Source organism: Scyliorhinus torazame, chromosome 8, assembly GCF_047496885.1.
Source record: "Scyliorhinus torazame isolate Kashiwa2021f chromosome 8, sScyTor2.1, whole genome shotgun sequence".
Classification (NCBI taxonomy): Eukaryota; Metazoa; Chordata; class Chondrichthyes; order Carcharhiniformes; family Scyliorhinidae; genus Scyliorhinus; species Scyliorhinus torazame.
In genome coordinates, this window is record NC_092714.1 from 236025759 (window position 1) to 236039691 (window position 13933).

The 13933-nt window shown below is 40.8% G+C and overlaps 1 protein-coding gene across 1 annotated transcript in view; it reads left to right on the forward strand.

Moving 5' to 3' along the window:
* xkr7b (XK, Kell blood group complex subunit-related family, member 7b) overlaps positions 1–10551 on the forward strand; it is a 339511-nt gene extending 328960 nt beyond the window's left edge. Inside the window, exon 3 of the mRNA XM_072514961.1 lies at positions 1079–10551. Within this exon, the coding sequence (XP_072371062.1) occupies positions 1079–2025 (947 nt within the window). The 3' untranslated portion in view covers positions 2026–10551. The remainder of the gene's footprint in view (positions 1–1078) is intronic.
* The last annotated feature ends 3382 nt before the right edge of the window (positions 10552–13933 follow it).

Here is a 13933-nt window from a genome sequence, read left to right on the forward strand (position 1 = left end):
AAAGAGACAGGTCAAAGTTTTTTGACTTGCACTCATCAGGACACTTTGCAAGAATATCATCAGACTACCCTGACTAGATCATTTCATGCTGTATATCACTCAAACTCGTGGATGGGCCAACGACAGTCGCTTTTGGCACTGAAAGGGGTGCAATCTACAACAGACTACTCTGGAAGGGTGAAGTATCTCACACATTTGAGCAAACCCTGGTACCATGCAATAGCAAAATGAATGGTTTTCACCACCAGCAGGGTGTCAAGCCAAAAAGACATTCTGCCTATCACACAAATGAGTAATGTGGTATATGAGTTGCAGTGCCAGTGCAATACCAGGTTTATAGGCCGTACATCCCAAAGACTGGTGGATCGGATCAAACAGCATGTCCCAGCCACTGTTTGCAACAGGCAAGGTGCAGACCATACACAAGCAGCCCGTGCTTGCAAAACCCAAAACACAGTGTTCAACATTAGATGAGATTCCATAATTGCACAACATTTGCTGAAGAATCCTCAGTGAGCTAAGAATTGTGCTGACAACCAATTAAAGATTGTCAGTTGGGCTCACAGTGTAGTGCATCTGTGTGTCCTGGAAGCTATATATATTAGTACACAGGGCCCTGTTCTTTGGAGAAGGAAAGAACATGTACACATGTTGACCCTATTTCAGCTGGGCAAAAGTGACAGTCTTCTCTCAGTCATTCCTCAGGACAATGCCTTGATCTATCAAGGTAAAACTGCCTGGTTTAAATATCAAACAATGTTTGGCAGTTAACTGATAGCCACCTGGTGCATTTTCCATGGCAACACGTTTAACAATCAGAATCTACTGGCTAACTAATCAGCATTTTCTTCTCATACAGTATAAATTGTTGTTTTCCCTTCCTTGGGTGTTTTTGTGAAATGTCCGGATGGGTGCAAGACAAAAGGCTTCAACATGTCTCCGGTTTCAGCAGTATTGCCAATATAATCTTTGTAAGCTGATGTTTCTGCTTGACATGAGTATTGGTTTTATTATGGAAGCGTTGCTTAATTATTGATATGAGTTAATGTATCTTATAACTATTTCTTATTTTGCCTAGGCCTATCAGCAGCAGCATCGCTACTGTCCCTTGCTTGGATGATAGCTTCCTACCAGAAGGTACTTCGTGACTCCAGAGATGACAAAATGCCCATGTCCTACAAGGCGGCAATTACACAAATTCTTTGGCACCTCTTCACCATTGCTGCTCGAGTGATTGCATTTTCCTTGTTTGCTTCTGTTTTCCAACTCTACTTTGGAATCTTCATCGTTAGTCACTGGTGCATCATGACCTTCTGGATCATTCATGGGGAAACAGACTTTTGTATGTCCAAGTGGGAAGAAATCATTTATAATATGGTTGTTGGAATAATCTACATTTTCTGTTGGTTTAATGTTAAGGAAGGGAGAACTCGGTGTCGAATGCTCATCTACTACTTCATTACGTTTTGTGAAAATGCGGCCTTGACTGTGCTGTGGTACTTGTACAGAGATTCCCGTACAACAGATTTTGAAGCCTTAATTATAGTTTGTGTAGTGTTTAGTAGTTTTGCTCTTGGAATATTCTTCATGTTTATATATTATGGGGCTTTGCACCCAAATGGACCAATGTTTGGATCACAAGGAGGGTGCATTGACGGTGGAGAAGAAGACACTGCTACACACATACCTGCACAGGTTATAACAGTTCCTCCTCGGGCAATGGCCCAGTGTCGGACTACAGTTGGTGAGCAAGTGCCCACTGATCGAGACAGTTGCATGCCTGTTTTCCAGGTAAGGCCCAGTGTGCCCCCAACACCAGTGTCACGCACACTGCGGACAGAAGGGCCTGTTATCAGGATTGACTTGCCCAGAAAACGGTATCCTGCTTGGGATGCACACTTTATCGACAGGCGGCTGCGCAAAACCATCCTGGCCTTGGAATACACCTCACCTGCTACTCCACGCCTCCAGTACAGAAATCTTAGCTTCACACAGGAAGTACTGGAATATGAAACTACTGTGTAGTCACATACAAGCAGAGCTAGGTGCATGGAATAAAGTTACCCTTCCTAAGGGGGTTAAGTCTATGTAGAATAATGGTGCACCGCAGAGGTCACGCTCCACTGACCTGGCTGCATCATAGTAGTGCGCAGAATGCCTGTATCCACAAATGTGTCTTCAAAGGAGTTCAAAGGAGTTGTAACATGGTATTGATGCAACATTCCAACTCTGGTCGAGTGGGATGGTCAGGTTTTTGCCTTTTACAGTAAATGGTTTTACGGTTGTCAAAAAAGAATTGAGAATGGGTGTGCTCAAGATTGCATCACTCGATCGTGAATGGATGCACACTGGGTCACTGAATGCTGCTCCTGTGTTTGAAAAAGGAAGTATCAAACGTGTTTGTCCTCTGACAATTTGCAAAAAAAAAAATTGTATCATGGTTTGCATGTTATGGTTGAAGGATTGTGTCCAAATTTTACTGCAGCTTATTCTCCTTAACTGAAAGTTTCTTTAAACTGTAACAAACTATTTGCCAAACAGTGACCAAATGTTGTGAGAGTAATAACAGTACATCTGTGATACCTTGTAGACGTTCGACAACAGGTAACATTTGAACTTTCAATATTCATGTACCCCATATGTCTATTTATGATGGGAGCAGAATAGGTATTTATTTTTGTTTGAAGATCTGATGGTTCTGACAATAGAAAGAATTCAAAGACTCTATTGAAAGAACTATTCTATTCTGCAAATAAGAAAATGTAGACAGTTACAGAAACCTGGTTTGCATTGTGATGGACTATACACATTTCAATGAAAAAAAATTTAAAGCTGCAATATAGAATAGCAAGATATCATGACATTTTCAATTATTTAGCAAAACATTTGGCACTCTTTTAAAATTCCAAAACGTAGTTAACACATATCCAGTGTCACTTTTAATATCTTATTTAAAACCATGCAAACACTGTAGAGCAAATTCTCAGGAAAAAATGGCTTTGAATAATTTTTAAAATATAATGACTATTGAAATTTTCATGCTGCGCGCCCTCCTTAAAAATATAAATTTTATTTTACAATACATACAAATTTAGTTGTATGTGGTACAATATTTTTATAGATGTATTCTGTTAATATGTCAGATTTACTTTCTACGTTATACTGCAGCTTTAAGCAGTGAAGAGGCAAGTGCATCCTTAACACTACAATAATCAAAACAACTAACCTCTTTTTAGGAAGACTTGTGTCTGAACCAGTAAACCCTCTCCGGTAATTGGGTCTCACCTTCCACCAAGTCTGACCCATGCTGTTGACCTTGGGCCTTGGGAAAGGGAAAGACAGCAAGGGGACTGTTACTGCTGCACCATGTGCATATCTGTATGAGATGGTACAATGATTGAAGTAGGAGTATGTGCCAAATCAGAAGAGTGTTGCCTTTCACCTATCCGCTAGGTGATGGTATGAAAGTAAATATTTTCTCCTTATTGCTGAAGCAGACATGAGGGACGTATTCACTCTGATTGCAACGGGTGCTAATTCACGTCTCTAGTGCATGAAGATTAAAGAATCAATGCTTGTTCGAAATAAACACATTTTACCAAGGGCTTTTTTGTTCTATATGGAGGTTTAAATTGAGCGCCAGTGCTGCCTGTCGTGTAAATATCAAATTGTCAATTGATGTTACCTAAATATGAAAAGACTATGGTCATAAACTATAATGTATAGCTTGCAGTGAGTTACGGCAATGATTCAGGAAAGACACTTTTAACTGGTTGAAAACATTCAAGTTGTTCTGGAAGAAAACCTTTTTTTAGTCTCCTGTCAAAATCACTGAGTGATATGCAAACGTGCAATTAATTTGAAAATCAGTATTGAGTATTGATTAATGAGTTTAATGAATCCAAAAGGATGGAATAATGAAACCATTTTACATTTGTCATAAACCAGACTTCCACAACTAATTTCGGGAACTCTGCCTATGCGGAAATATGCATCTTTGCAGTTAAGAGAATGACACAAATCAGCTTAGCAATTAAACCCATTCACGACCTTAGAGTTTGCTTCTGAGGAGCATTTTAAAACCAGCATGCAATTTTGTGTTTAAGCTGTGGTACTAACATAAAAATCAAATAGTGGCACTCGATTTGGGAAATTAGATGAGGCATTGATTTAAATTAAATCAAAAACTGCACTGTGGGTGACACTACTAAGAACTAACAGGAAATAACAGGGCCAATTAAGGTGCTTATCTTGAGATTTGTACAATTAGTTTCACTAAAACAATTTACTTTGAAGTAAGGTGTAACAAAGCTGCAATATGTCACTAATGAACACTTTTTAAATCCACGCACAATTCATGATAATGGTGGGTAATCATCAGTAGGAAAAGTAAAGTTTTGTTATTCTTAAAATGGTGTTTTGATGATCTAAACAAAATCTTAAAACTCAAAGTTTAAACGATAGCAATAGGCAAATTGAAATAATTAATTTTAATGGCGAACCACAAAAAAATGTAAACGCACTTCAGATTTTTAGTGGCAAACTTTAAAATCACAGAATAGTTGCGTGAAATGTATTTGAAATAGATTTAAAAATTTGAAAAAAAAGTAATATTATAATTTCTGCAAAATACACAAAGGAAGCAAGAAATGATGGGTAAATGTTCGAGATACTTTTACTTGAAACATACTTTGTTAAATGTTTCTTTGTTCAACTATTAATAACAACATTGTGAGATATTGATAATCATAATAGCTATTGCCATAATTGCCATATCTTAAAATGTTTGTATAATTACATCCCTAATTGGAGCCTTACCTTACACACCACTATACACCAGACTGTTGTTTATTGCCTGATGCAAAAACTAGTGAGAGGATGTTAACCAGTACCTGCTTAGGCTCCTCTGATGGTCTTCATTAATAAGATCACTGCCCAGTGTAGCATGAAGCGATGGAGAGTCTACAATCCTTGTTATGATTCCTGGTTTGCTTTTATCTGAGTTGGCCCTGGCTGGAGTGGATATTGGAATGCTGTAATTGGCCTCAGTAACCTTGGGCTAGGAATGAGGAAAATGTGCCAAAGTTATCATTCTTGCTCATTATCCAATGACTCATTCTGGAAAATGGATCTTTCTGATGCCAGCTAAAGATATGATTGGACTCAATCTGTTGTTCTCCTTGGTCAAGTGACCAGCCAAACCCACTGTCTAGATTCATACAGGCAAAGTATCCAACTGGATGAGATGGTAAAGGGTTTGCGGATGCTACCCAGATGGATGGAGAGAAAACTTGAACAGCGAGAGTAACAGTGCCTGAACAGTGATGTGAATGAAACTGATCATTTTAGTAGAAATGGCTAATTGAAAATAAATGCAAGTGCAAATGATCCAGAAGGCCAATACACGATCTAGTGCAAGTACTCACATGAGTTTAGTTGATAAACATGTCTAGTTTATTCAAATAATATACAATGGGAGACACAGTAATTCCAGTTGGGAATGCAGATTAATTAATGACACCAAACTGTGGACTGAACATTATGAGGCCTTCACCAGTTTGCAAGTTACAGTTTTATGGGAGATTTGCTAATCTTGAAATTTGAATAGGTAAATTGGATGGAATACTGCATTGTTCACATCAGAGTGTTCGACAGTTGTGGATAGAATATGTGATACATCTTTATTTGGGGATTATTATAAATCTATTTCTTGTAGGTATTAAAGAGGACATGTAACAGAACCCAGACTGGATGTCTTCTGCTAATCAATTAGGCTGACTTCATGGGTCAGATTAGAAATAAATTCCAAAGAAAATCTGGGTGGTGACTATAATATATTCGTAACTCCATGAGTGCAAAACTTGTTAAGATTTTTAAAGTTATTTGAACTCTACTGCAATATCATTGCTTGATTGGATTATTTTGAAGACATTTTTAAGTTTGATTAAGCACCTAATACAAAGACATTATCAAAAACTACAGTAAAAAATACAATAGTTATTTACAAAATGAGTACACTTATAGATAGCTAAAAGATAATGTGCCATCTGAATGCTCATTTTCTTTCTACAACCTGATCAGCTGCTTTTATGTTTTGTGAAAAATCTACCTCAGATGTTTGTTATATGGTTTTGCCTGTCTCTGTTGTCCCCTGATTACAGAGGAAATTAATAGTCATTATATAATAATGTAGTGAAGCAGAGAACGAACTGTATTCTGGATTATGTCTTTCCTTTTCCTTTGTGCTAATTTGGAATGATATTTGAGAAACTAATTCTATGGCCTGAATTTTGCGCTCATCGAGCGCGTGCTCTTGGTGAGCCCGGAAGCTTCGCAAAATGTGCTTCCAGCCGCGATCAGCCACAGAATGCAATTTCATGCTGGCCGGCCAATTAACGGGCGGCAAGCGTGGACACACACGTTGGGAAAGGGTCGACGTTGCCGGGGAAAGTGAGGGTGAGGGTGGCCTGACGCTTCCGACGTGCTCCCTCAAGGGGACAGTTGCTCAAGAGCTGTCTAAGGGAGCTGCAGACCTGTACAAAACAAATCCCAACGGAAAAATGTTGCAGTGTCCAGGCAGCACACTCCAAAGCAAACCTCAGTCCCCAGACACCTTTTAAAATTTTATTTCAGCCCTGGCCTTTCATTTCCCCCCCTGGATCGAGGTTGCAGCTAAACCATGAAGGCCGCCTGGCCAATCAGCTCGCCCTCCATGTAAATTTGCTTTCAATTGGCTCCTTCATGGGATAAATTGCCTGCTTGATTGACTCTGACTTTTGCACGCGGCAGGCACCCGACGTCTTCTCCCGCGATTCCTCGTGCTTTCATGTTGGGCATGTGCCCGCTAGGGCATCGGACAATTCTGCCTATTTGCCTGACATGATAATTCACTTTGAGGTAGACGGTAGTAAATATGCACATGCTGTGACTCATCTTTGGATAATGCAATAGCTTATTTTCTCACCTCACCAATGGCCGATTGCCCATTGAGTTATTCGATTATTAATTTGGTCTCTTCTCTGTCTCTGTAATTGAAGCAAAAGCAATCTTACTAATCTTTTTAACGAGTGATTCCATTTTACATTGCTGCATGCCTCGTCATCAAAAATAATAACATAACATTGAAGACAAATGTGCAGAACATACCCATAGAAAACATGCCCAAATTTCTACTTTTTGAGAGTGCAAAATATAATTCTGAGCAACAGTGAAGAAGAAAATTCTAATAATATGGTGCAGTTTGCAAGATCACAAGGTAATTATTGTTGAGGAAGATCATCCAGCACATATTAATTCATTCATCCAAAAGAACAGTACAATCCTTCCCCACAGCCCCCCAGTGCAGCCAAGGTTTTCACTTCCACCATATACTGGGAAGTATTGATCGGTGTCTGAAAAGATTGGCCTCTAATCTTTCCTAGCTTGAATCTCTCTTTACCAAGAGGCAAGTGAAAGTGGTCCAGAACAACTCTCCATTTGTTCTACTTTCTGGAAATGGGAATTGCTCCATTTCCTCCGATGGCCTAGCTGAGAATGGTAACGAGCCATATGGAAAAGCTTATGGACAATGCAGCCAGCTATTGGTAGCACAATGTTTGCTGTCAAAAGCCGTCCCATACATGCAATATTGTAATTTAAGCAACATGATTTTAAAAAAAAATATTGTTGTAATTCAACAGTCAGGCATTCAACACCTATTTGTTCAAATAATTAATTCAGACATGGGAAAAATTCAGCAGGTTTGCTATTTCCCGGGGTCATGAATACATAAAGCTCTAATTGAAGGGACGGCATAATAAGTTCAAAATGCCAAAAGTGAGTGAACAAACAGAATGGTAATTTGAATATCATTTAATTCTTACATATTATGAGAGTGACTCAGCTAAGCCTCATGCCCTGAAGCAGTACGATCACTGTCCATAGTACAAATGCAACACATAAGCTTTACGTTCACTCTCATTTCCAAACTGTATTTTTGGTGATTGCTCTTTGTGCTCTGCCTTGAGCTCCACTTTAATACAAAAATCTGCCAGAAGGATAAGATTCAAGGGCGTGCCAGATAAATTAAGCAGTCTCCAATTGACTTCTATCCTGGTAAAAGTAGCTGTGGTTCCCGACTAATTTCTAAATATATTAATTTGAGGTCAATTTTAATCTTATTGTGCTCCAACGCCTGCATTTACTGCAGCTGTGAGGATGGAGGGGAGGTTGAGGGTGGAGTAATGGTGGCTTGGGTTGCAGGATACAGAAGTACCCAATTCATCACTATGCTAGCTTTTCATCACCTGCTTTGTGCGTCAGTGTTTGTTCTTCAACATTGAATGTCGGTGACAATGCAGCGTGTGATATTTTGCATAAGGGTGAAGCGATAGACTCCAATCAAAAGATCAAACTAAAACAAGTTTAGTACTAACATAAGCAGACATTTTATATTCAGTATGTATTTATATGTTTTAATATTTATCTGTAATTTTGATTAACGAAGCTCTTGCCATCCAGAAATGGGATTTATTCCCAATTTAATTTTCGGGTAGGGAAACAGTAACCAGATTTTAACTGATTTAGTTTGAAATTGAGATATCAGGTGGTTGTATATTGTTTCTCCATTAGCATAAGGAAGGATATCAATGAATGAAGGTATGTGAAAGAAAATGTTTTAAGTGGTACGGTACACTAAATATTGATCATTTATGACAACACAGGTTACTAATGTATTATATCACCCGTTTCCAAATCGTCCACCACATTCTATGTTTGGCTTCACTGACCATATGTTATTTCATGATAAGCTCTCTAAATAACCTTTTAAGTTTTCAAAAAAAAGATGTGCAATTTTTATCACCCTTAATAGAAGAATTTTATAGAGTACTTTCTGGATTTTAATACAAGTTATGACTTAGACTATGCAATTCTTTTTATTCCAGAAGAGGTTTTTAGAAACAGACAACCTGTAGGATACGGACATATATATCAAAATTTTTATAATCTTACATTTCTAACAATGAAATATGGTTAAATTTGAACAAGTTTATCATACCAATCATACCTTTTACAGATTGTAATCTGTGTATAGATTAAAAAATAATGCAACTGTCTGTAAACCTATTTTAAGACTTTGCCATAGAATGTCATATTGGCATTCAAGGAAGTACAAATCCTTAACTGCAACCGCCTAATTTTTTTGATACTGATTATCATGCAACTGTTGTGTCCTAAAAATGCAAGCAATTATAATGAAACATGGAGTCTAAACAAGAGACACATTTCATGCAGTCTGATTGGATTGATGCTAAGTTACAAGATAACAATTCCCTCAGGTTCTACAAAGCACCATTCTGGAATTTGTTTTATCCTAACATCCACCTATTGTATTTGCATGTTATTTTGTTAACCAATAGTATGCTGTGATTAAATTTGTAATAGTTGTCAGTGTACTATCCAAAACGACTCCCATTTTGCCCTCAAAATGCCCCCAGTTTATCGCCTCAGCAATTATCCAACACGGTTGGTTGTTGTTGCTTCATACACTTCTTCATAATGAACTTTATCATTTAAGTAGCCTGCATACATTGAAGTGACACTGAAAAAGCTCTACTTTCTACAGGTTCTAAGTCATTAATTAATCAGGTTAATAATGCATGATACCACCAAGAAGCGGGTGTTATAATATATTGGCAGCACATATTGCCATTTTGCATTTTACAGTATTGTACTGCTGTATTCAATATATATTTACATGGGTTCCAAATGCCTTTTTCTCCTATGAATAGAAAATATTAAAATATATAATCAGGACCTCTTGAGCTCTATGTGCTTTTTATCTTAGTACCATAAAGAAGGACACTTGCTCTCTGAGAACAGTAAACGTTCATTCTATCCCCATATATATAAATGAATAGCAGTGCTGGCTTTGCCCATGCTGCTTCCTATATGTACTGTATATGAAAGGCTGTATGTATAATTGAGGATGTAATCAATATCTTTCTTGGGTGTTGGCAGTTCGATCAGCTGCTACCTAACAGCTAGTGATGATTGTGTATACTGCTTTATTTAGTAGAAATAAGCTGTGGGGTAAAATGTCTCCTCTTTGTGTTCCTGTAATCAGTTTTGTACTATGTGGCTCAATGTTGTTTGGCACACATGACTGACTGCTCGTTCACCTAAATGATTAGAAACTGTGCATTCAACAGATAGTTTAGCTGAAAAATGATTGTTGACGTCATTAAGATGTTGCTTGGTTTCCAATGTCATGTGTGCTAAAACAAAGGTTATTATATGACAGCTGCTGGGTTTTTACCAACTTTCTACCACTCTTACTGTTTTCTCAGCTGACAAATAATAGCTTTTTTTTTATTAGAAAAAGAGGATGGTATGAAATGTTTCATGATGTACATAGTTATTTGGTGCCACCTTGTAATATTTTTTCTTTTCGAATAATTCAGAGAAGTAATTGGGCTTGAAACTTTGTATATCACAAACCTTTTGTACATTTTTATTTTGCTGCAACACAAAAAAAACAAAATCATTAAAATAAATTATGCCATAATCATTTTTGTTTGTTGAGGTTGAATTGTCTAACTTCACACAAAAGCACTTGGCAAAAAAAAAAAATCAAGGCATGAGCGATCTTTTATCGACATCTTTCTAGCTGTTACGTCTGAGGATATTTGCACACCTAAATAATAGATAAAGATATTCATAAACCTTGGATGACTGCTGCATTGTGCTTTGGGTGGCTCCAGCAATCAAATGTATGCTCCTTGTACATGTCTGCTGCATCATACTGGGCCTGGCAGTGCTGACACATGGTATATTTTCCCAGCCATAGCATCAAGTTTTACACATTCAAGCTTGCTCATTCTCCTCCGCATTTACCCAATGTCTACCTCATGCTTAATCCTGAAACAGTAAACATGAAATGACAGTTTTCCACACCGTTTATCATCTTCGACACAAGATCAAAGGCAAAACTAGCCCTTCATTGCACATTAATTCAGCTGCCACGCTCAGAAGGATTATAACTTGTTTCAGATTGTAAAATAAATGTACGATTGAGGTGGATAATTACTGGCCTGATTTCCCTACACACCTCCCTCCTCAAGCGCTGGACTGAACTTGTTTAAATATATTCAGATTGGTTCTTTAACAGCCAGCAGAGCGAAGAGCTCATAAAAACTTCTCAGGCTAGAACTGTTTTCTAGTATAATGCACAATCCTATTCTTTTGTTGTTATGCTTTTCACAAAATGATGTAAATGGGTCTAATGCAACATAATTTAATCTTCTGCGTTTTTTTCATAAATTTGACGGTGGCATGTGAGATCGCTGGCCAGGCTAGCATGTGTTGCACATCCTTAATTGCGCTGATGAGCAGTTAAGAGTCAGCCATGTTGCTGTGGGACTGGAGTCACATGTAGACCAGACGAGGTCAGGATGGCAGATTCCTTTTCCTAGTGGACCAGTTGGGGTTTTTTGAATGACAATCAATGATAGTCACATGGTTACTATTACTGAGACCAGTCTTCGGTTCCACATTTTTATTGAAATTAATTTGACTTAAATTCCACCAGCTGCAGTGGTGGGATTTGAAGCCATGTTCGCAAAACATTGGCCTCAGCCGACTGGACTTCCGGTGACGGCATGTGGAAGGCAGCCACACGTTGGAGGGCTCCCGCTCAGTTACAGAATTTTGGGGGTTTTAACGTCCGGTCCCGAGGGCAACGGAGGCTGAAAAGGTTGTAGGAAGTGATGCGACCATCAATTCACTGAGAGACACATTGAGAAGTAAACCGTGGTTTTAATCAGCCTACAACTGAGCCTGCCTGTGACCGGTACAACAATGAATGCGGCCCCACAGGTCAGCTGCCTTTATACTTCCTGTAAGGGATGGAGCCATGGGCGAGCCCGTACATGCCCCAACATATCCCCCTGTGGATGAAGCCGTACAATGGCCCATAGGTGGAGTCCACAGGGTTAAACACATAACGTAACACGATACAGCAGAAACATGGTATCACAGTGCACTGGTGAATTAACAGTAGTTCCATTCACCACATTCACCCCCTGTTTAAAAAATGAAATCTGGCGGGGGTGACGGGTTTACAGATTCAGTCAGTCTGGTGCCCGGATCGTGCGTTGCGACCGCCGAAGCACTGGTGTTGCAGCCGTTTTGGGTGGCTGTGGAGCTGGGCCCGGAGCAGGCATAGGCGTGGATTCTTGGAACGGCTCTTCCGGAGCTTCATTCCTGCGGACCGGTGCCGCGGGTGGGAGGGAGCGCGAGAACCATATCGGGGTAGGGGCGCTGAACATGGGAGGTTGGATAGGGGTAGGGGCGCTGAACATGGGAGGTTGGACGGGACCTAGTGTGGGGGATGCAGTAGTGGTTGAGGTGTCGGAGCCTGTGGGCACCAGGTCCCGGAGGGAGACGGTATCCTGCCGGCCATCGGGGTGTCTGATATATGCATAGTGTGGGTTGCAGTGCAGGAGCTGGACCCTCTCTACCAGGGGGTCGGTCCTAATGCTCCGAACATGTTTTTGGAGGAGGACTGGACCTGGTGTCATCAGCCAGGGCGGAAGCGAGGCCCCTGAGGTAGCTCCCCCTAGGGAAAACAAACAAGCGGTCATGAGGGGTCTGGTTTGTGGCCGTGCAAAGGAGGGACCTAATAGAGTGGAGCGCATCGGGGAGGACCTCCTGCCAGTGAGAAACCGGGAGATTCCTGGACCGTAGGGTCAGTAGGACGGTCTTCCAGACCGTTGCGTTCTCCCTCTCCACCTGCCCGTTTCCCCTGGGGTTATAGCTGGTAGTCCTGCTCGAGGCGATGCCCTTACTGAGCAGGTACTGACGCAGTTCGTCGCTCATGAACGACGAGTCCCTGTCACTGTGGACATAGCTGGGGAAACTGAACAGGGTGAAGACACTATGCAGGGCTTTGATGACTGTGGGAGTGGTCATATTGGGGCAGGGAATGGCGAACAGAAAACGGGAGAACTCGTCTATGATGTTCAGGAAGTACGTGTTGCGATTATTGGAGGGGAGGGGCCCTTTGAAATCGATACTAAGGCGTTCAAAGGGCCGGGACCCCTTTACCAGGTGGGCCTTATCTGGTCGATAGAAGTGCGGTTTACACTCCGCACAGATTTGGCAGTCTCTGGTTACAGCTTTGACCTCCTCGGTGGAGTAGGGCAGGTTGCGGGCCTTGATGTAGTGGGCGAGCCGGGTGGCAGAGGTCATCGTGGATAGTACGTAATCGGTCATCTTGCGCGCTGGTGCACGTGCCGCGGGACAGGGCATCTGGGGGCTCGTTGAGCTTCCCAGGACGATATACTATATCGTAGTTATAGGTGGAGAGTTTGATCCTGCACCTCAAGATCTTGTCATTCTTGATCTTGCCCTGCTGCGTATTGTCAAACATAAAGGCAACCAATCGTTGGTCGGTGATGAGGGTAAACCTCCTACCAGCGAGGTAGTGCCTCCAGTGCCATACGGCTTCCACGATGGCTTGGGCTTCTTTTTCGACCGAGGAGTGTCGAATTTCAGAGGTGGTGAGGGTGCGGGGAAAAGAACGCTACCGGTCTGCCTGCTTGGTTGAGAGTGGCGGCGAGAGCTACCTCTGAGGCATCGCACTCCACCTGGAAGGGGGCGGAATCGTCCACCGCGCGCATTGCAGCTTTGGCGATGTCCGCCTTGATGCAGTTGAAGGCCTGGCGAGCCTCGGCTGCCAGTGGAAAAATGGTGGCCTTAAATAGTGGGCGGGCTTTGTTCGCATACTGGGGGACTGTTGCTCTTTCTAGCTTTATTCTATTTGCTCTGTTTCGGTCACCTTTGCTCATGAGTCGCCAGGTATCTTTATGATACCGCCACATGGTTCAAGTTTAGGTTATGATTAATAACACAGCACACCGCTTAGTAAGGATTAAAACAACGGTCATTTATT